The sequence below is a fragment of the Macaca fascicularis genome, chromosome 8, assembly GCF_037993035.2.
Source record: "Macaca fascicularis isolate 582-1 chromosome 8, T2T-MFA8v1.1".
NCBI lineage: Eukaryota > Metazoa > Chordata > Mammalia > Primates > Cercopithecidae > Macaca > Macaca fascicularis.
This window is the reverse complement of record NC_088382.1, coordinates 154,480,630-154,503,634: the sequence shown is the minus strand read 5'-3', so window position 1 is coordinate 154,503,634 and position 23,005 is coordinate 154,480,630. Positions and strand designations below refer to the sequence as shown.

The window sequence follows — 23,005 nt, the reverse complement described above, 5'->3', positions numbered from 1 at the left end:
GCGGGGGCCCCAGCGGCGGAAAAGTAGGCAGGGCCGGCGGCCACTGGTGACTACAAGCCCCGGCGTGCACCGCGCTGGACTGGCCGTGGCGCGCCCGGAAGGTGTCGCGGCCCTGGGCCCCGCCCCGGAAGATAAGGCGGCTCGCGTACACCGCGTTTCCTCTTTCGGCCGCGCTAGTGAGCTGGTAGGTCGTGCATGCGGCGCTGCGGCATGGGCAGTATCCGCCGCCATCCTCCTCCTTGAGGCGCGCTGAGACGCGGGCCGGCCCTCCTGAGAGGATGGCGGTGCGGACGCCCGCGGAGAGGGTAGGGGGTGGTGCGTGCGGCGGCCTTGGAGGCGGGGTCCCGGAAAGCCGGGCTGGCGGGGGTGCCGGGTCCACCCGGACGCGCTAACCGTGAGTCGCCCCCAGGACCCATCGCCATGGGCCGTGTGATCCGTGGACAGAGGAAGGGCGCTGGGTCTGTGTTTCGCGCGCACGTGAAGCACCGTAAGGGCGCTGCGCGCCTGCGCGCCGTGGATTTCGCCGAGCGGCACGGCTACATCAAGGGCATCGTGAAGGTGCGGAACGCTGGCCAGGGCGGGGCGGGAGGGGACGGGACTCCCGGCCGGAACGCCGCACTTACGCCGCCCCTGCCCGCAGGACATCATCCACGACCCGGGCCGCGGCGCGCCGCTCGCCAAGGTGGTCTTCCGGGATCCGTACCGGTTTAAGAAGCGGACGGAGCTGTTCATTGCCGCCGAGGGCATTCACACGGGACAGTTTGTGTATTGCGGCAAGAAGGGTTAGCATCGCAGCGGGGAAGGAAGGTCGGGGTGGGGAGAGGTCTGGGTGTTGTCTGAGGAGTTAACGTCTTAAACCGGTGTGGGAACCTCGCAGGCAGAAAGTTGGGGTGGGCCACCGCGTGGCCAGGCCAGTGGCTACGTTGGGCACCGGTGGGTACTCAGAGAGCTGCACCGGGAGGCTGGATGTTGAATGCTGTGCTCGCAACTTCACGGGCTGCTTACAGCGAGTGGGGTCGCATTACCTCTTACCGCGCTGACGGCCTGATGCTGCTTCCCCTTGCAGCCCAGCTCAACATTGGCAATGTGCTCCCTGTGGGCACCATGCCTGAGGGTACGATCGTGTGCTGCCTGGAGGAGAAGCCTGGAGACCGTGGCAAGCTGGCCCGGGCATCAGGGAACTATGCCACCGTTATCTCCCACAACCCTGAGACCAAGAAGACCCGTGTGAAGCTGCCCTCCGGCTCCAAGAAGGTTATCTCCTCAGCTAACAGAGCTGTGGTTGGTGAGTACCAGGCAGTAGTTGAATGCTGAGGGCTGTTGGGTGAACAGGCTGTGAGCGCCGGCGGACAGCCAGTGGCTAGACTTGGTTCCTGGAATTACCTGTTGTTTCAAAATTTGGGTTTTGTAAGTTTGAGGTTATTGTGTAGTCTCAGTTTTCGTCACTGTAAAATGAACACGATAGTACTTGCCTTGCTGCTATTGTGGCGTTAAATGAGATTAGGATTAAGTCACTTGGGACTTGAATTCTAGTTTGGGCTTCCTGATTGCTGTACTTGGTTAACAGCCTTTTCAGATAAGGCAGGGAGAGATTTGTCACTTTCTCAAAATCACCTACTGAGTGAGTGAAGGAGGATTTGAGTCTCGGTTAACTCGCTGTGCTGTTGGGAACATCTTGGAATCCTTGTTACAAACTCAGCCTCGCACAGGGGAGGCCCTGAGGTTGTATTCCTGGAATAAGCAACGCTGAGATGGGGCAGGCTGAATCAAGTGTCCTGTGTCAGGTTGAGTGACATGTCGGATGTCTCAAACATGGTGAGGGGGTTGCTTCCCTGCGCTTGGAGCTCAGCCAGCATTCTGGGTGATGGAGGTGAGGGCCTTGGCTTGACTGCCCAGTGTGGATTGAAGAAACTGGATGTCGGCTCACAGGGTGCAAGGGGCTCTCTAGGGTGGAGGCAAGTGGGCTTTTTGCTGGGTAGTTGGATGTAGTATTGTGAAGGTGCATGACAGGAGATTGAGGAGAGGAGGTGGGGGTGCTCTGACCGACTAGAGGTTCCCTGAGGTACCTGATCTCCTTTACAGGTGTGGTGGCTGGAGGTGGCCGAATTGACAAACCCATCTTGAAGGCTGGCCGGGCCTACCACAAATATAAGGCAAAGAGGAACTGCTGGCCACGAGTACGGGGTGTGGCCATGAATGTAAGTAACGCAGAAATGCAGGATTGGGTATTCAAGGTACCATGGCCACACGAGTAGGCAAGTCCCATCCACAGGTGGCCCTGCAGGAGGGACATCTGCAGTGGGAGGAGCAGTGGGTGGTGGTTTGTAGTCACAGGACTGTTGATCTTGCTCCAACCCTCCTGAAGGAGGTGGGCTCACCCGCATTCTAAAGCCATCTTCCTCTGCCTACAGCCTGTGGAGCATCCTTTCGGAGGTGGCAACCACCAGCACATCGGCAAGCCCTCTACCATCCGCAGAGATGCCCCTGCTGGCCGCAAAGTGGGTCTCATTGCTGCCCGCCGGACTGGACGTCTCCGGGGAACCAAGACTGTGCAGGAGAAAGAGAACTAGTGCTGAGAGCCTCAATAAAGTTTGTCTTTATGCCACCAGGCTGTGCCCACCCCCATAGTTTCAAAGGGAGGGGTCCCTGCTGGGAGGATTTCTGTGGGATCCCCCTCGTTGGTACTGGGAGGAAGGTAGACTACTGGAGTAGACCACCAATGAGTGGTGGAAGCTTGACGGAAAAGTCTACAACTAGAAGTGAGGTGCAGGTACCCTGGGCAAGACCCTTGCTTCCCCACAGAGGGGACCAAGACACTTAGGTGGGTGACTCAGTACCATGGCTTGCAGTGCTTGGATGTAAGCACTCATTTCACGTATGACGAAACTGAGGAACAGGAAACAGGACACAATCATGAGCCTGGTGTTCTGGACCATACCCTCACTCTGCCGGCTCACTGCTAACTTGCTCAGCACCTGAGGCGTTCCTTTGCCCACGGTCTTATGGCTACATCGTTCCCCTCCAGACTGGGTACAGTCCTGCTGATGTCAGTGTGTTTTTGTAAAGTCACTGCCAGGGATACCGGGCTTGCAGGTGTCTGTCTTGCACTGAGAACTTGGGATGGGCCTGGAGGAACGTGGGACAGACACCCTGTCTACAGCCAGGAAGTTATTCCTAGCCTGGCCTTTACCATTCTGTTCTGCAGATGACTGGGAGCACCCTGTATGCATTCCCACCCTACCATGGTGGAGAGTAGTCACTGACTGGAGGGTTCTGGGTGCTTTTTCCTGTGGGTGGAGCCTCATGCCTTACCTCATTTTCTAGCCTGATAGTGACAGGTGAGGTTGAGGTGGTGATTGAGTGTGGGGTCCTAGGTCACTGCTGGTATTGCTGAACAAAGGGATGAATGTATGCAGTGCGTGTATGGGGATCCCAGAGCACTCAAGAGTCCCTTCACCCATCCACCCAGAGCCCATACACTGCAGAGAAACTAACCAGGAACAGCCCCCAAAGCTGCATTGATTACCTTATTCTGAGCACATGGCCTTTCCCTACTGGCAGGGGCAGATAGCTTCCTTCTTTTTAGCTTTGGTAGTGACAAGTGAGGCTGAGGGTGGTGATTGTGAGTGGAATCAGGTTGGAAGTGTCAGGGAACTGCCCCTCTGCAATGGGAGGGCAAGTAAGCTAATTGCCGTCACAAGGCAGGTGGAGGGGCTTCCTGTTTGGCCATAGCCAATGGTATCTTGTCCCTTAACCACAATGAGGAGATCCCAGGACAGCATCCTATCAGCGCTTTCACACGAAGTTCCACCAGCAAATGGAGCAGCTGCAGATTATTGCCCCTAACAACACTCCTGTGGAACTACAGCAGGCAGAATGAGGCACGGTGTGCTCTGCCTATAGACTTGGAGAGCACCTGGCAGGTGAGAATAGGTCACGTTAGGCTTCCATGGTCACTCCGGGATGACAATTCCTAAGTGGCTGCACGGTGGCCCCTGACTGTCATGGTCCACGCTGTTTCTAGAGTGAACCTTACACCCCATTTCATGATCTTGCTTTCCTCATCCTGCTGGCATGGCTTCACCTATCTTTGGGCGCCCACCACACCTAGGCAGTGACCCAGCAGGGCCTGTTTATTTTAGACAGGCTCTCGCTATTGCCAGGCTGTTCTCAAGCCCCTGGCCTCATGTGGTCCTCCCACTCCAGCCCTGACCCCCACCCCCCGCCAGTAGCTAGGGGACCTGGTTTAGATACACTGTCATTCGCAAGGCTGGTCCCAGGGTCCTAGGTGATTGGTCGAGAAAGAATCCAGGAGGGCGGTGTTTCCTCCTGAAGGATGGAGGGGCATCTAGAAAGAAGGTCTTGGGAAAGCACTAGATGCTTAGCTTCGCCATGAGCGGTCACTGCTTTTCTGCTCCTTTCTGGGCAAAGTGGATGCAGGGCTTGGCCGAAGGACCGGCCGTCAGGGAAAGTTTGCTCCAGAAGCAGCTCAGGCACCCGAAAACCTTTTCTCCAGAGTGGACACTGGGCTCCATTTACAGGAGTCAGGGATGAGGGGCCATGGGTTAAACCCAAGACAGGCTTCTTGGGCCAGTAAGCATCCTCTCTTAGCCCCAAGGAAGGGTGCGGTTCCCGTTTCTTTCTCTGTAAAGGAAAGGACCTAGTTCTTTCTTGTTTGTGGCACCTTTCGTGGCTCATTAGGGAGATAATTTATCAGAAAAAGGGAAAGACTAATATGTTTTCGACTCTGACCATCGCCCCAGTTCTGAGGCCTCCGGGCCGTGGCTTCGGACTGCCACCCGGTGGCAGCGTTCTGCTTTACGGCTTTGCCATTCGCGGGTCCCCGGAGCCTTACTGCGAGCCAGGGAGGTGGGCAGCCGAGACGCGGCGTCCCAGCTTCCCAGAGCGGCCCCGACGGCACCGCGGACCCAGACAGTTGGCTGACGTCATTTCCGGATCGGCTCCGATTGGCGGGGCGGGAGGGCCGAACGGGCGAGGTTGGGTGGCGGTGCTGCTCCGCGGCGCTGAGGTGAGTATGAGCCCGGCGGGGGCGGGCGCGCGGAGCGCAGGCCCTTCCCTGCGCGCTGCGCCCGTACCCGGTTGTCTTGCGGTGCTCCGGGCCTGGGTCCGTCCCGCCATCAGCGGCACTGCCTGTTCCAGGGACCCGGGACGAGGCCTTGAGTACGGACGCGCCTCGCCGCCCTCTCCCAGTCCCAGGGTCGCTCCTCATGGGGCTCCTTCCGCCCTCGAGCCCCTCACAGCTCCCTTGCCCCACGCGGGGACCCCTGGACTCCTGCCGCACAGGGCGGCTTCTGCGTCCCGATGCGCTCCAGACCCCGAGGTCCCAGCGGCCCGAGGCCTCATCCCGGCTCCCTCCCACGCCCCTCTCCTGTCGGCTTTTCAGGGGCGGGGTCGTGCGTCTCTCGGTCCTCCCAGCCCTCTGCGGATGCCGCCCCTCCTGCATTTAGCGTCCGTGCTCCTCCATGCTGCTCCCTCTGCTGGTGCCTTCCCTCCACCCCACCCTCCTCGCTTCTAGCGCTCCGAGGCTTTTCTCCCCGCAGCCAGGTTTTTGTTTCCCTTTTTCTTTTTTCTTTCTTTTCCTTCTTTTCTTTCTTTCCTTTCTCTCTCTTCTTTTTTCTGAGACGGAGCCTCGCTCTGTCGCCCAGGCTGGAGTGCAATGGCGCGATCTCGGCTCAATGCAACCTCCGTCTCCCGGGTTCAAGCGATTCTCCTGTCTCAGCCTCCAGAGTAGCTGGGATTACAGGCGCTCGCCACCACGCCCGGCTAATTTTTGTGTTTTTAGTAGAGATGGGGTTTAACCATGTTGGCCAGGCTGGTCTCGAACTCCTGACTTCAAGTGATCCGCCCGCCCCAGCCTCCCAAAGTGCTGGGATTACAGGCGTGAGCCACTAAGCCCAGTCTCGTTTTCTTGTATCTCTACATACCTAATATTGTTTTTGTCTCTTAAAAATCTACATATGTATGTCCGAGTGCGGTGGCTCATGCCTGCAGGGAGGCGGGCGGATCACGAGGTCCGGAGATCGAGACCATCCTGGCTAACGGTGAAACCCCGTCTCTACTAAAAAATACAAAAAAATTAACCGGGCGTGGTGGCGGGCGCCTGTAGTCCCAGCTACTCGGGAGGCTGAGGCAGGAGAATGGCGTGAACTGGAGAGGCAGAGCTTGCAGTGAGCCGAGATCGCGCCACTGCACTCCAGCCCGGGCGATGGAGCAAGACTCCGTCTCAAAAAAAAAAAAAAAAATCTACGTATGTATTATACTGTGGATATTCTATAGCTGACAGTTTTTCTCAGCCTTATAACTGCTCTATATCCTTGACATTAGTTTTCACCACTGTGACTTTGCCGATAGACGCTGAAGTTTTTTCTTCTACACAGGCACATGGTAACATTCTTGTGTTTTTCTTGTGTGCCTTAGCAAGTCTCCATAGAGTACATACTTTTTTTTTTTTTTTTTTTTTTGAGACGGAGTCTGGCTCTGTGGCCCAGGCTGGAGTGCAGTGAGAGTACATACTTTGAGTTAGGTTTCCCCACAGAGAGTTTTGCAGGGTTTCAGTTCTACCAAGTAGGGCCAGGTATATTTCTAGAGTCACTGTACCAGTTTACGGTGTCCTCAACATTTGATTTTATGAAGTATTTTATATTTCCCCAATCTATGGGGAGAGTCTGGTTTTACTTTACTTTTTTTTTTTTTTAATTAAAAAATTAGAGATGGGGGTTCTCACTATGTTGCCCAGGCTGGAGTGCAGTGGCCACTCATAGGCGTGATCCCACTACTGATCAGCACGGGAGTTTTGACCTGCCCTGTTTCCCACCTGAGCTGGTTCACCCCTCCTTAGGCAACATGGTGGTCCCCTGCTCCCCGATGTCACCATATTGATGCCGAACCTAGTGGGGACACCCAGTTGGCATAGCACACTGCAGCCCAGAACTCCCAGGTTCAGGTGATCCTCCTGCCTCAGCCTGCTGAGTAGCCCCTGGGACTACAGGGTTTGCCAGGTCCTATCCTGTGTTCATTTGTTCAAAATTGTGACATTTTTCTTATTAAAAAAATTTTTAGGCCGGGCGCGGTGGCTCAAGCCTGTAATCCCAGCACTTTGGGAGGCCGAGACGGGCGGATCACGAGGTCAGGAGATCGAGACCATCCTGGCTAACACGGTGAAACCCCGTCTCTACTAAAAAATACAAAAAACTAGCCGGGCGAGGTGGCGGGTGCCTGTAGTCCCAGTTACTCGGGAGGCTGAGGCAGGAGAATGGTCTAAACCCAGGAGGCGGAGCTTGCAGTGAGCTGAGATCCGGCCACTGCACCCCAGCCTGGGCGACAGAGCAAGACTCTTTTTTTTTTTAAATATGTTCTGTATATTTATGCTTTGTTACATGTTTGCAAATATCTTTCATTCTCTAGCTTGTCTGCTTGACTTTTAATTTTGTGGTGTGTTGTACAGAATCCTTTTTCTTTTTTTTTTTTTGAGGCAGGGTCTTGCTGGGGCTGGAGTGTAGTGACATAATCTTGGCTCACTGCAGCCTCCATCTCTCACTCTAAAGCGATCCTTCTACCTCAGCCACCTGAGGTTTTGCCACAGGCTCACACCACCACGTCGGCTAGTTTTTGTAGAGCTGCGGTTTCACCATGTTACCCAGGCTGGTTTCCTACTCCTGAGCTCAAGCAATCTGCCCACCTCCGCCTCCCAAAGCACTGAGATTACAGATGTGAGTCACCATGCCTGGCCTTTTTTCCTTTTTAATGGACTCAAACAATCGTTTTCTTTGTAGGCTTTTATTATTTATTTACTTATTTACATTTTTATGTATTTTTTTGAGACAGAGTCTTGCTCGATCACCCAGGCTGGAGTGCAGTGGCATGGTCTTGGCTCACTGCAACCTCCACCTCCCTGGTTCAAGTGATTCTTCTGCCTCAGCCTCCCGAGTAGCTGGGATTGCAGGCGCGCGCCACCACACCTGGCTAATTTTTGTATTTTTAGTAGAGACAGGGTTTTACCATCTTGGCTAGGCTGGTCTTGAACTCCTGACCTCGTGATCCACCCACCTCAGCCTCCCAAAGTGCTGGGATTACAGGCGTGAGCCAGCACACCCAGCCTATTTTTTTTTTTTTTTAATGTTTAAGTCTTTAACCTGCCCGAAATATTTGTGTACCATAGAAGGCAGGGAACTAATTTTCTTTTCCAGTGGAAAACCAGTTGTGCCAATACCATTTATTGTCCTTCTTCATTGCCATTGATATTGCAGGTATATTAACATATGCATAGATGTCTTCCATTATCTTTTTTCCTATACTTAAACCTCACTTTCCATTACCATAGCCTAAGTCTCAATATCTAGTAGGGCACACCCTTGTCTCCTTCAGTTATTTTTTTGGTATTGCGTTAGGTAATCTTTTTTTTTTTTCCGAAACAGAGTCTTGCTCTGTCTCCCAGGCTGGAGTGCAGTGGTGTGATCTCGGCTCACTGCAAGCTCCGCCTTCGGGGTTCACGCCATTCTCCTGCCTCAGCCTCCGGAGTAGCTGGGACTACAGGTGCATGCTACCACACCTGGCTAATTTTTTTGTATTTTTAGTAGAGATGGGGTTTCACCACGTCAGCCAGGATGGTCTCGATCTCCTGACCTTGTGATGCGCCCGCCTCAGCCTCCCAAAGTGCTGGGATTACAGGCGTGAGCCACTGTGCCTAGCCACACTGCCTTGGCTAATCTTAGATCGTTACTATTCCATGTGATATTTGGAGTCATTTCTGTCAGATATCATGTCCCGTTGAAATGCTTACTGTAATTGCACAGAATAAATTTAACTTGGGGAGAATTGATATCTTTATATTATTGAGCCCTCCTATTTAGAAACATGGTCTGTTTCTGCATAAACCTTTCTAAGGTACTTTAATAAAGTTTTATAATGTTGTCCATTACATACATATCTTTTTTTAAGACTTAATGTACTGCGTAGTTTTTGTAGCTATTGTGAATGGTCAGTTTTCGGTTGCTGATTGCTAACGAATAGGAGTGGTATTAATTATTCTGTATTGACCTTGTTTGTGGCAATGCTGTTGAACTCTTGTCATCCCAACAGTGGATTGATACTCTTGGATTTTCTATGTAGATTGTTTTTATCATTCTCAAAGAATGACGAGTTTGTCTTTTTTCTTCTGATCCTTGTAGCTTACATTTCTTTTTTCTGTGACTTACTGCGTTGGCTAGGATGTTGAATAGCAGCGGGCTCTGAGAGAGAACATCCCTCTCTGGTCACTGACTCTACTGCACATGCTTCTAATGTGTTCTCTTAGTGTTGTGAACACAAACTTGAATGCATGAAACCCCAGGGTCCCTGAGCCACACTCTGAGAACTATTGCTATGCCTCCCGGGGTCAAGTGATCCTCTCACCTCAGCCTCCCGAGTAGCTGGGACTACAGGCATGTGCCACCAAGCCCTGCTAATTTTTTAAATTTTTTGTAGGGATGGGGTCTCAGTATATTGCCCAGGCTGAGCTTGAACTCCTGGGCTCAAGCGATCTTCCCGTCTTGGCTTCCCAAAGTATGGAGATTACAGGCATGAGCCAAGCATACCTGGGTTTTTGCTCTTTTTTTTTTTTTTTTTTAATCTATTTGAAATTATTATTATTTTTTTTAACCTAGGAGCATAGATTCAAACTGCCCTAAATATACACTCTTTCCTTTTTTGTTCTTGGTAGCATTTCCTTTTCTACTTTTCCATCTATTTTCTTTTTTTTTTTTGAGATAGGCCCTGGCTCTGACTCTGGCTCTGTCACCCCAGCTGGAGTGCAGTGGTATGATCTCGACTCACTGCAGTTTCTGCCTCCTGGGCTCAAGCGATCCTCCCACCTCAGCCTCCCAAGTAGCTGGAACTACAAGCACATGCCACCATGCCTGCCTAATTTTTGTATTTTTTGTAGAGAGGGGTTTTGCCATGTTGCACAGGCTGGTCTTGAACTCCTGGGCTCAAGAGATCCACTCACCCTGGCCTTCCAAAGTGCTGAGATTACAGGCATGAGCAACTGTGCACAGCCCCTTTTCCATCTTTTTTTGTTCCCTTTATTGGATTTGCCAGGTGTTTGTGTACTTTATTAGCATTTTCAAAGAATGACCATAGAGATTGCTTTCTGTTTCTTTAAATTGTGTTTTGTTTTCTTTCATGTTCTTTCCTTGAATTTCTTTCTTTCTTTTTTTTTTTTTTTTTTTTTTTTTGAGACGGAGTCTCGCGCTGTCACCCAGGCTGGAGTGCAGTGGCCGGATCTCAGCTCACTGCAAGCTCCGCCTCCCGGGTTCACGCCATTCTCCTGCCTCCGCCTCCCGAGTAGCTGGGACTACAGGCGTCCGCCACCTCGGCCGGCTAGTTTTTTTGTATTTTTAGTAGAGACGGGGTTTCACTCTTTTTTTTTTTTTTTGAGACGGAGTCTCGCACTGGGCTCGATCTCGGCTCACTGCTACCTCCGCCACCTGAGTTCACGCAATTCTCCTGCCTCAGCCTCCCAAGTAGCTGGGATTACAGGCGCACACCACCACGCCCAGCTAATTTTTTGTATTTTTAGTAGAGACGGGGTTTCACTGTGTTGGTCAGACTGGTCTCAAACTCCTGACCTCACGATCCGCCTGCCTCAGCTTCCCAAAGTGCTGGGATTACAGGCGTGAGCCACGGCACCCAGCCCTCCTTGAGTTACTTTCTTATTCTGCATCTGATTTCTTTTATTTTCTTTTTTTTGTTTTTGTTTTGTTTTTGGACAGAGTCTCACTCTGTCATCTAGACTGGAAAGTGCAGTGATGTAATCTGAACTCACTGCAACCTCCACCTCTTGGATTCAAGTGATCTTCCTGCCTCAGCCTCCCAAGTTGCTGGGATTACAGGTTCACACCACCATTTCCGGCTAAGTTTTGTATTTATTTATTTATTTATTTTTGAGTGGAAGTTTCGCTCTGTGGCCAGGCTGGAGTGCAGTGGTACGATCTCGGCTCACTGCAACCTCTGCCTCCCAGTTTCCAGAGATTCTCCTGCCTCAGCCTACTGAGTAGCTGGGATTATAGGTGCCTACCACCATGCCCGGCTAGTTTTTGTATTTTTAGTAGAGACAGGGTTTCACCAAGTTGGCCAGGGTGGTCTCGATCTCTTGACCTTGTGATCCGCCCGCCTCGGCCTCCCAAAGTGCTGGGATTACAGGCGTGAGCCGCTGCACCCAGTCCCAAGTTCTGTATTTTTCAGTAGAGATGGGGTTTCACCATGTTGGCCAGGCTGGTCTCGAACTCCGGACCTCAAGTGATCCACCTGCCTCGGCCTCCCAAATTGCTGGGATTATAGGCATGAGCCACAGCCTGCATTTGATTTCTTGCTGAATACTTAGATTATTTATTTTAGTCTTTCCTGTTAAAATGAGTCTATTAAGGATGCGCAGTTTTCTTTAGGTAGGCTTGGTTCTGTTTCCACTTTAGTTTCCATTTCTGTATTCTTCTGGAGAGAGGGTAACTTTTCATCGTATAGTTCTAATATAACAACAATATGGGTAGGAATTATTTTGCCAATGATATATTCCTTTGGGATTTGTTGAAACTTTCTCTGTTGCCCTTTTTCTGGTAATGTTCAGTATGTTGAAAAAAAAGTGTGTTCTCTATGCTTTAAGCATGAGATTCTTTACTTGACCCACTTGTTTCTGAGGGAAGTATGTTAAAAATCTTGACTGGGCCCGGTGGCTCACGCCTGTAATCCCAGCACTCTGGGAGGCCGAGACAGGCGGATCACGAGGTCAGGAGATCGAGACCATCCTGGCTAACATGGTGAAACCCCGTCTCTACTAAAAATAAAAAAAAATTAAACACACCTGTGGTCCCAGCTACTCGGGAGGCTGAGGCAGGAGAATGGTGTGAACCCGGGAGGCAGAGCTTGCAGTGAGCCGAGATCACGCCACCGTACTCTAGCCTGGGCAACAGAGCGAGACTCTGTCTTAAAAAAAAAACAACTCATTCCAGAGGAGGATTTACCAGTTCCTCTTTGATAGATCAATACCTGTTTGTAATTATTAAAGCTTTTTGGTGGACTTTTAGTAATATGCATTTTTAAAAATTCCTATTAGTAATTTTTGCTTTCTTTTCTTTTTTCTTTTTTTGGAGACGAAGTCTTGCTCTTGTCCTCCAGGCTGGAGTGCAGTGGCGCGATCTCGGCTCACTGCAACCTCCACCTCCCAGGTTCAAGCGATTCTTCTGCCTCAGCCTCCTGAGTAGCTGGGATTACAGGTGCCTGCCACTGCGCCCAGCTAATTTTTGTATTTTAGTAGAGACGAGGTTTCACCATGTTGGCCAGGCTGGTCTCCAACTCCTGGCCTCAGGTGATCCGCCTGCCCCAGCCTCCCAGAGTGCTGGGATTCCAGGCATGAGCCACCGTGCATGGCCTGTCCTGTTCTTTCTTGACTGGGGTGCTGGTTCCATGGGCTTGTGCAGTTGGTGATGATCCACTGAACTGTGTACTCAGGATTTGTCAACTTTTATAATATAAATATACTTCAATAAAAAGCTTTAAAGATATAGAAAAGGTATGTAGCTACCACAGCTTTATTTTAACTAGTGTTTGATCTAATATTTACTGATATTTAGCCTTTCTGTGTTATTTTATTTTAGGCCAAATAGTTGCATCATGTGTACCTAATCCAAGAGTCTCATGCTTCTGGTAAGTGAGTCAACCTTATTTTACTTATTTATTTTGAGACAGGATTTTGCTTTGTCGCCCAGGCTGGAGTGCAGTGGTGTGATCACAGCTCACTGCAGCCTCTACTTCCTGGGCCCAAGTGATCCTCCCACCTCAGCCTCCCAAGTAGCTGGGACTACAAGTGTGTGCCATCACAGCCGGCTAATTTTTTCTTTTCTTTGGTAGCTTTGAGGTCTCCCTACATTGCCCAGGCTTGTTTCAAATTCCTGGGCTCAAGCTATCCTCCCGCCTCAGCTTCCTAAAGCGCTAGGATTATAGATGTGAGTCACCGAGCCTGGCCCCTTCTATCATTTTTAATTTTCTTCCTTAGCCCTTAACATTTTGTCTTCATTCTTCCATGTAAAGTGAATGAGTATTGCTGTTTTCCTCCTGAATGAGAGAGCTTAGCATGCCAGAGAGGAGGAGGGGGATAGACAGCCCAAGGGCAGCAGGCAGTAGAGGTGAGACTGGAGGCTGGGCACTTTGGTGCACTCCTGTAATCCCAGCACTTTGGGAGGCCGAAACAAGAAGATTGTTTGAGCTCAAGAGTTCAAGACCAGCCTGGGCAACATGGCGAAACCCCATCTCTACAAAAAAATACAAAAATTAACCGGGTGTGATTGTTGGGGTGATCAGACCCAACACCAGGCTGTGGGGGCTGTGAAGTCTGGCGGAGTCAAAGGAGAAAAGACAGGTTAAGAGTACATAAGGTGGGCCCAGGGGGCCAGTGCTAGTATGGAGGCTGCGAAGGCCCCGAGCTCTGGGAGGCCACACTATTTAATGGTGATCAAACAAAGAAGCAGATGGTGAGGACGTGCATATGTGAGGGTAGACAGGTGAGGACATGAGGATGTGGGGGTAGAAAGGTAGTGGTGCATCAAGCGTGGCTGTGATGGTTTAGCATTTTCTTTGATGCATATGTAATATGTTCTGCTACCTGAGATAATGGAGAACTTGTTTACGAGTCTGGGAGGCCAGTTAGCAGTACCCCCATGGGGATGGGTGGGGGTGGACCAGTGAGGCAGGCAGGACTGTTTGTGGCAGCACCAAGTAGCCTGAGCTGTGGAAGAAGGGGCCAGACTGGGCCTCCACTTGTTCTGTTCTCTTCCTTCAGCACCTGAGTGAGCAGCTCCTGTGCCCCGCCCTCAGAAAGCCCAGCCCTTAGGCAATGGCGGCCTGGTTCCTGTCTGCCCCACCCCAGGTGAGTATCTGTCCTCCTGGGAGGAGTGAAATCTTTACCCAGGGCTTTCCTTGGCAAACACTGTCAGGTGTCTCTGGTTTGGGGTGCTGACATAATGGTAGGGGTGACCCTGGGACCCCCATGCAGCCACCCACTGTGCTGGTGCCTTTAGCATGCTTCTGCTGCCTCCCTGCCCCTGCCAGCCCACTCTGGACCACACCTGGGCTATAGCAGTCGCTGTCATTCCAGGCCGAGGTGACCTTCGAGGATGTGGCTGTGTTCCTCTCTCGGGAGGAATGGGGCCGCCTGGGCCCTGCTCAGAGGGGCCTCTACAGGGACGTGATGCTGGAGACCTACGGGAACCTAGTCTCACTGGGTAAGGCCCTCACTAGGACTCAGCTCTGGGAACAGCCCTGGGTGCTAAGGGCTCAGCAGAGGCTGGGCTGGGGGCCTCACCCCCTGGGCACAGAGGTAGGTGATGACCTTTATCTCAGGTAGGCACCTGATCTGAGAAGATGAGGGGAGGGGCAGTGCTGGGACCTTCCTGAGTCAGCCCTTCCCTTCCCTCTCGCTCCAAGTCCCAGGCAGACCCCTCCCTGGTGGGACGGGGGGACCGGGGTCGGGGGTGGAGTTGCACACCTCCTAGTGGAGGGAACCCCTGAGCTCTTGTTCCCTTACGCTCAGGACTGCCCCAGCCCAATCTCAGTGCCCTCCAGAGGGTGTCCAGGCTTCCATCACCCCCTCTGCTTGTGCCTCCCTTACCCTGCTGCCCCAGGGTGAGACAGCACTAGGTGCTGCCCTGTGTCCTTGGTACCAACCCCAGTCCCTGTCTCCTTCCCAGGAGTAGGACCTGCAGGCCCCAAGCCTGGAGTGATCTCGCAGTTGGAGCGAGGGGATGAGCCCTGGGTCCTGGATGTTCAGGGCACCTCTGGGAGAGAGCACCTGAAAGTCAACAGCCCAGGTGCGTGAGGGGGTCTGCTCCCCAACTCAAGTCACCGAATGAGCATTTGTTAGGGTCCAGCGTGTCTGTTTAATGAATCAGGAGTCTGCGGGGAAGATGCATTGGGGCTAGCACAGGAGGCCTGACGGTGGCCTTTGCTGAAGCCCAGGTCACCTCTCTCAGTCTGGGCACCTTGGTGGGGAGATTATTGAGCAGAATCTCTCCGGGACAGCATTTCTGTGGAAAACAGGAATGGACAGTCCAGGCAAGGTCCTGTGTAGAGGGGAGTGAGTAGGTGCAGACCATGGATGCTGTAAGGGGAGGTTAGGGTCTGCAGAACCCCACAGAACCCTGCCCTCCAGAGCTTATGCCAGACAATGAGGGCCTAGTAATGGAGACTATCACTTAATTCCCCTCTCTTCTAAATTAATACACTACGGAAAAGTGAGAGAGTACACATCCCCCTGAATCTCACTGCCCAGACACAGTTGTGTTGTAGGGTATTCCTTTTCTAGCACTGGCCTTTCCACTGTTATGTATGGACACAGCCTTTTTTTTTTTTTTTTTTTTTGAGACAGGGTCGCCCTCTATCACCCAGGCTGGAGTGCAGTGGTATGATCATGGCTCACTGCAGCCTTGACCTCAAGCGATCCTCCCATCTCAACCTCCCGAGTAACTGGGACCACAGGCATGTCATGTGCCACTCACACTAAGGTTTGATTTTTTTACAGACGAGGTTTCACTATGTTGCCCAGACTGGTCTTGAACTCCTGGGCTCAAGCGATCCTCTCACCTTGGCCTTCCAAAGTGCTGGGATTACAGGTGTGAGCCAGTGCCATTGCACCTGGTCCAGACACTGCCTTTTTTTTTTTTTTTTTTTTTTTTTTTTTTTTTTTTTGAGACAGAGTCTTGCTCTGTCGCCCGGGCTGGAGTGCAGTGGCGCAATCTCGGCTCACTGCAGCCTCCACCTCCCAGTTTCAAGTGATTCTCCTGCCTCAGCCTCCTGAGTAGCTGGGACTATAGGTGCCTGCCACCACGCTTGGCTAATGTATGTATTTTTAGTAGAGACAGCATTTCACTGTTTTGCCCAGGCTGGTCTTGAACCCCTGGGCTCCAGTGATCCTCCCACCTTGGCCCCCCAAAGTGCTGGGATTGCAGGTGCGAACCATTCTTTTTTTTTTTTTCAGACAGAGTCTTGCTCTGTTGCCCAAGCTGGAGTGCAGTGGTGCGATCTCGGCTCACTGCAACCTCCGCCTCCTGGGTTTAAGCAATTCTTCTGCCTCAGCCTCCCGAGTAGCTGGGACTACAGGTACACGCCACCACGCCTGGCTAGTTTTTGTATTTTTAGTAGAGATGGGGTTTCACCATATTGGCCAGGCTGGTCTCAAGTTCCTGACCTTGTGATCTACCTGCCTTGGCCACCCAAAGTGCTGGGATTACAGGCGTGAGCCACCATGCCTGGCTGACACTGCCTCTTAACAGGAATGATAGTGCGTTCTGCCGTGCAGACACGGAATGTGTTTCCATTTCTGTGCGCGTGAGTCTCAGTCATGTCTTCACTGGAAGTGCAGGCCAAAAGATTGGATAGCTCTGCTGGTCACCTTTTTGCATGTGTCTGATGATATCCTAGGAAGGAACTGCTGGCTCAAAGGACTTCTTATTTTGTAAATTTGCTTATTTGAATGTAAATGTCTGTAGAAATAGGACAAACCCTAAGTTTACAACTCAGTGAATTTTTATGAAAAATCATCCTTCAGATTAAAATACAGACTGTTTCAGCTCCCCAGGAGCTCCCTGGCTCTCCTCTGTCATTTCCCACTGCTCCCCACAGGGGTCTTCTTTCTGACTCCTGTCACAAGAGGCCGCTTCCTCCTTTGGATTTTTCTGTCTAGACGCACACAGGGCATCTTTTGCTGAACGTTGTGAGAGCTGCTTGTGTTTCTTGGAGCAGCAGTGTGGTCTGTTTGGTTGCCATTGTTCTATTGTATGAACATACCACAATTTATGTTCCCTTCTACTTGTGGAGGACATTCAGTTGTCCAGGTTTGGGGTTGTACAGGACTGCTGTGGACGCTCTTGTGCATGGATCTCTCCGGTGCCCGGAATACATTTCTGGTGCGTGTGTACCTGCGAGCAGAGCGCTGAGTCAGCATGTTCATAGAGCAGCTTTAGATAAGGTTGCCAAACCGTCCCCCACAGCAGCAGCTCCAGCACAGGCTCCTGTAGCAGTATGTGAGCACTGTCTGCTGCACATCTTGGCCGATACTGGTGTTCATCACCTGTTTGTATGCGGTGCAGAGCCAGGCAAGGGGTGGAAGGATAGACCCCTTAGGACTAGGAAGGGAGCAGTAATCAAAGTGGCAGTCATGAGATGCTTGCACCTGGAACTCGCTGTGCTGGGCACTGGGCTGAGTTCTTCATGGTCAGTCTGTTGTATTACTCTATTTTGTTCTCATGAGTGCCATGTGGCCACAGATGGAGAAATCAAGCCTCAGAAAGGTAGGTGAGTTGTTGCCTCAGGTGACTCAGCTGGCAAGTAGGGGCCAGGACTAATCAATCCTGAGTGTGGCTGCTGGTATCAGTCTCTGAGGGGCCATGTGGCAGGACCCCACTTGGGTACTTGTCACTCCCCATTCTTGGGGAGTGGCCACCCAGGAGAAGTTTGTTGTGTGAGTGTCAAATCAAGGAAGGAGTGAGTGAGTGAAGGGCTACATGACTGCGGCCCTAGGTGAGCTGCATAAGCCTCTGAGCTCCAGACTCTCATCTTTGCAAGGCTGTTGTGACTTTGGAGATGATCAAATCAGTACACCACAGGTGGCCAGCAGCATCTCATGCCTGCCTTCCAGAGTCAGAGCAGGTGACCCTTAGATGTTCTGTTTCTTGTTTCAGCTCTTGGGACCAGAACTGAGTACAAGGAGTTGACTTCACGGGAGACATTTGGTAAGGAAGAACTAGGCCAGCTGAGGGGGATTTTTCCCCAGGGATCTGAGCCAGTAGAAGCCTGTGACCACATCAGGAAGGCAGAGGGGAGCCTGGAAAAGCTGGAGCAGAGAGGCCCCAGGGCAGTCACACTGACCAACGGGGAGAGCAGCAGGGGGTCTGGGGGAAGCCTCAGGTTGGTGTCACGACCTGTTCCCGATCAGAGCCCTCACAAATGTGATATATGCGAGCAAAGTTTTGAACAGAGATCCTATCTCAACAACCATAAGCGCATACACAGGTCAAAAAAAACAAAGACAGTTCGTGACTCTGGGGAAATCTTGAGTGCAAACTTAGTTGTTAAAGAAGATCAGAAAATTCCTACTGGGAAAAAATTGCATTATTGCAGTTACTGTGGGAAAACATTCAGGTACAGTGCCAACCTTGTCAAGCATCAGCGGCTTCACAGTGAAGAGAAGCCCTACAAATGTGATGAGTGTGGGAAAGCCTTCAGCCAGAGCTGCGAGTTCATCAACCACCGAAGGATGCACTCAGGAGAGATTCCCTACCGGTGTGACGAGTGTGGTAAGACATTCACCCGGAGGCCCAACCTCATGAAGCACCAGAGGATTCACACTGGGGAGAAACCCTACAAGTGTGGTGAGTGTGGGAAACACTTTAGCGCCTACTCTTCCCTTATTTATCACCAGAGGATCCACACTGGAGAGAAACCCTATAAATGTAATGACTGTGGGAAAGCCTTCAGTGATGGCTCAATCCTTATCCGCCATCGTCGGACTCACACTGGAGAGAAGCCATTTGAGTGCAAGGAATGTGGCAAGGGCTTTACCCAAAGTTCTAACCTTATCCAGCATCAGAGAATTCACACTGGAGAGAAACCCTATAAATGTAATGAATGTGAGAAAGCTTTCATTCAAAAAACCAAACTTGTGGAACATCAGAGAAGCCACACTGGAGAGAAGCCCTATGAATGCAATGACTGTGGCAAAGTTTTCAGCCAGAGCACACACCTCATCCAGCATCAGAGAATTCACACAGGAGAAAAGCCCTACAAGTGCAGCGAGTGTGGGAAGGCCTTCCACAACAGTTCCAGACTCATTCACCACCAGAGGTTGCACCACGGAGAGAAACCCTACAAATGCAGTGATTGCAAGAAAGCCTTCAGCCAGAGCACTTACTTGATTCAGCACCGGAGGATCCACACCGGGGAGAAGCCCTACAAGTGCAGTGAGTGTGGGAAGGCCTTCCGGCACAGTTCCAACATGTGTCAGCATCAGCGGATTCACCTCCGGGAGGACTTCTCCGTGTAACAGTGGAGAAGTGTCTGAGGGCAGAGTCCAGCTGAGCACTTCCTGCATGCGCCCCCGGCACCTGACTCTGCCCTTTATTTATTATCCACACGATGTTTTCATAGGGTGAAAGGACATTTCTCATTAAACCTCTTTTCTTAAATCAAATGCAGTACATGTTCATTTTAGAGAAATTGAGAGAGAAAAGTGAGCAAAAAGAAGCTCCTGTAATCTCCCCCACTTAGAAAAATAATTCATTGCTGCTGACTTAGGAAAGTTTTCTTTGAGACATACTGGAGAGCATTTTAAAAAGAAAATACTGCAATGCTTGTCATTGCAGCACCTAGGATCTTCACTTTTGCTATTTCCTCAATATCAGAAAATTCACACTGAAGATAATACCACATATTTTAACATTTTTACATATTGTAAATTTAAAAACATCGGGCAGGTGTGGTGGCTCACGCCTGTAATCCCAGCATTTTGAGAGGCCAAGGTGGGTGGATCACTTGAGGTCGGGAGTCCAAGACCATCCTGGCCAACATGGTGAAACCCTGTCTCTACTAAAAATATAAAAATTAGCTGGGTGTGGTGGTGGGCGCCTGTAATCCCAGCTACTCGGGAGGCTGAGGCAGGAGAATTGCTTGAACCTGGGAGGCAGAGGTTGCAGTGAGCCGAGATTGTGCCTCTATACTCCAGCCTGGGTGACAGAGTGAGACTCCGTCTCAAAAAATAAATGAAACAAACATATCATTCATACTTTTTATGTCAGTAGAGTTGAAGTTGCCTTTTTTATTGTAGTGAAATAACCATAACATGAAATTTACAATTTTAACCATTTTTAAGTGTACAATTCAGTGGCATTGAGTACATTCGTGGTGTCGTGTAACCATCACCACTGTGTATTTCCAGAACTGTTTCATTATTCCAAACAAACTGTGTACCTATTAAACAATAACTCTTCATTTCACCCTTCTCCCTGCTGCTGGTAACCTCAATTCTATTTTCTGTTTCTTTGAATATGCCTATTCTGGGAACATAAATATGTGTGGAAACATATAATCTGTGTTACTTTCTGTCTGGCTTAGTTCATTCAGCATAATGTTTTCAAGGGGTTTCTCTGTGTTGTATCCTGTTTCAGAACTTCATTTCTTTTTTTTTTTTTTTTTTTTTTTGAGACTGGGTCTTATTCTCACCCAGGCTGAAGTGCAATGGCATGATCTTGGCTCTGCAACTTCACCCTCCCAGGTTCAAGCAACTCTTTCACCTTACCCTCTTGAGTAGCTGGGACTATAGGCACATGCCACCATGCCTGGCTAATTTTTATAGTTTTTGGTAGAGATGGGGTTTCACCATGTTGCTCAGGCTAGTTTCGAACTCCTGTCCTCAAGTGATCCCCACCTTGGCCTCCCAAAGTGCTGGGATTGCAGGCATGAGCCACTGTGCCTGGCCTCGATTACTTTTATCTTTTTTAGATGGAGTCTCGCTCTATCACCAGGCTGGAGTGCAGTGGTGCGATCTTGGCTCACTGCAACCTCCGCCTTCCGGGTTCAAGCAATTCTCCTGCCTCAGCCTCCTGAGTAGCTGGGACTACAGGTATGCAGTACCCCACCCAGCTAATTTTTTATTTTTGGTAGAGATGAGGTTTCACCATGTTGGCCAGGATGGTCTCGATCTCTTGACCTCGTGATCCGCCCGCCTCAGCCTCCCAAAGTGCTGGGATTATAGGTGTGATCCACTGTGCCTGGCCTCCATTACTTTTTATAACCAAGTAATATTCCATTGTATGTATATAGCACATTTTGTTTATCCATTCATTTGTTGTTGGACACTTGGGTGTTCCTACATTTTGCCTATTGTAAGTAGTGCTAGTGTGAACATTGGTGTAAAAATGTTTTTGAATCCCTACTTGAAGTACTTTTAGCTCTATACCTAGGAGTAATTTAACTGTTTTGTCCTGGCATGGTGGCTCATGCCTGTAATCCCAACACTTTGGGAGGCTGAGATGGGCGAATCACTTGAGGTCAGGAGTTGGAGAACAGCCTGGCCAATATGGTGAAACCTGTCTCTACTAAAAATAGAAAAATTAGCCGGGTGTGGTGGTGCATGCCTGTAGTCCCAGCTACTCGGGAGGCTGAGGCAGGAGAATCGCTTGAACCTAGGAGGTGGAGGTTGCAGTGAGCCAAGATAACACCACTGCACTCCAGCCTGGGTGACAGAGTAACACTCCGTCTGAAAAGAAAAAAATATATATGGTAATGATTTAACTTTCTGAGGCATGGTCAAAATGTTCTCCACAGCGGCTGTGCTGTTTTACATCCCCACCAGCAAAGCACAACGGTTCCACTTCTGCATCCTTGCCAACTTGATATCTTCTGCCTGTTTGATAATAGGCATCTTAATGGCGTGAAGTAGTGTCTCACCGTGGTTTGGGTTGCGTCTTCCTAATGTTAAGCATCTTTGCAGGTTCTTATTGACCATTTGTGTATTTTCTTCGCAGATATCGCTGTTCAAATTTGCCCATTTGTATATTTTCTTCGGAGATACCGCTATTCAAGTTTGCCCATTTTTGAATTTGGCTCTTTAGTTTTTGTTGTTGAGTTTTAGGAGTTCTTTATGTATTTTAGATATGAATTCCTTATTAGATATATGATTTGCAAATACTTTCTCTCATTCTGTTGGTTGCCTTTTCTCTCTCTTGATTGTTGCCTTTGGTGCACAGAAGTTTCCATTCTGATGAAGTTTAATTCACTTATTTTTTTCTTTTGTTGCCTCTGCTTTGGGTGTCATATGCAAAAAGTCATGGCCAAGTCCCCGGTCGTGAAGCTTTTCCATTATATTTTCTTCAAAGAGTTTTTCAGTTTTTGTTTGGTTTAGTTTGGGGTTTTTTTGTTTGTTTGTTTTTGTTTTTGAGACAGAGCTTCACTCTCATTGCCCAGGCTGGAGTGCAGTGGCACAATGTCGGCTCACTGCAACCTCCGCCTCCCAGGTTCAAGTGATTCTCCTGTCTCAGCCTCCCAAGTAGCTGGAATTACAGGTGCCCACTACCAGACCTGGCTAATTTTTGTATTTTTAGTAGAGAGGGGGCTTTGCCGTGTTGGCCAGGCTGGTCTTGAACTCCTGACCTCAAGTGATCCACCCACCTTGGCTTTCCAAAGTGCTGGGATTACAGGCATGAGCCACTACACCCAGCTGTGTTTGGTTTGGCTTTGAAACAGTTGTCTAGGCTGGAATGCAGTGGTGCAATTTTGGCTCACTGCAATTTCTACCTCCTGGGTTCAAGCAATTCTTCTGCCTCAGCCTACCGAGTAACTGAGATTACAGGTGTGCGCCACCACACCCAGCTAATTTTTGTATTTTTAGTAGAGACAGAGTTTCACCATGTTGGCCAGGCTGGTCTGGAACTCCTGACCTCAAGTGGTCCACTTGCCTCAGCCTACCAAAGTGCTGGGATTATAAGCATGAGCCACCACTCCCAGCCGAGTTTTTACTTCTGAGTATTACATTGCTGGGAGTGGTGGCTCACACCTGTAATCCCAGCACTTTGGGAGGCTGAGGCGGGCGCATCTCGAGGTCAAGAGATCGAGACCATCCTGGCTAACACGGTGAACTCCCAGCTCTACTAAAAATACAAAAGTTAGCTGGGCATGGTGGCATGCACCTGTAGTCCCAGCTAGTTGGGAGGTTGAGGCAGGAGAATCACTTGCACCAGGGAGCCGAAGGTTGCAGTGAGCCGAGATCGCGCCATTGCACTCCAGCCTGGGCAACAGAGCGAGACTTTGTCTCCAAAAAAAAAAAATACTGCATTTTGGTCTTTGATCCATTTTGAGCTAATTTTAAAAATAGAGTGTAAGGTAAGTGCCCAGCTTCTTTTTTTTCTTTTTGTGTGTGGATACCAGTTTTCCCAGCATTATCTTTATTTATTTATTTATTTATTTATTT

At 50.2% G+C, this 23,005-nt stretch overlaps 2 protein-coding genes across 9 annotated transcripts; both read left to right on the top strand.

The window, feature by feature from the left end:
* The first annotated feature begins 158 nt into the window (after positions 1-158).
* Positions 159-2,605, top strand: RPL8 (ribosomal protein L8). 3 transcript variants are annotated; one of them, XM_045398949.3, is made up of 6 exons: positions 159-184; positions 410-558; positions 641-782; positions 1,067-1,285; positions 2,083-2,198; positions 2,412-2,605. In XM_045398949.3, the coding sequence occupies exons 2-6, from the start codon at positions 421-423 to the stop codon at positions 2,568-2,570; spliced, it is 774 nt and encodes a 257-aa protein (XP_045254884.1). In that variant the 5' UTR covers positions 159-184; positions 410-420; the 3' UTR covers positions 2,571-2,605. The 3 variants fall into 3 exon arrangements, with proteins under 3 accessions (XP_045254884.1, XP_045254886.1, XP_045254885.1); XM_045398951.3 differs by having other exon boundaries at positions 160-284; XM_045398950.3 differs by having other exon boundaries at positions 160-305.
* Positions 2,606-2,801: 196 nt separating this feature from the next.
* ZNF34 (zinc finger protein 34) lies at positions 2,802-20,038 on the top strand. 6 transcript variants are annotated; one of them, XM_065519916.2, is made up of 6 exons: positions 2,802-3,923; positions 12,648-12,696; positions 13,829-13,915; positions 14,144-14,270; positions 14,736-14,855; positions 17,724-20,038. In XM_065519916.2, the coding sequence occupies exons 3-6, from the start codon at positions 13,883-13,885 to the stop codon at positions 19,082-19,084; spliced, it is 1,641 nt and encodes a 546-aa protein (XP_065375988.1). In that variant the 5' UTR covers positions 2,802-3,923; positions 12,648-12,696; positions 13,829-13,882; the 3' UTR covers positions 19,085-20,038. The 6 variants fall into 6 exon arrangements, with proteins under 6 accessions (XP_065375988.1, XP_005564453.1, XP_015310910.1 ...); XM_005564396.5 differs by lacking the exon at positions 2,802-3,923 and adding an exon at positions 4,970-5,029; XM_065519917.2 differs by lacking the exon at positions 2,802-3,923 and adding an exon at positions 7,356-7,730.
* Positions 20,039-23,005: the final 2,967 nt, after the last annotated feature.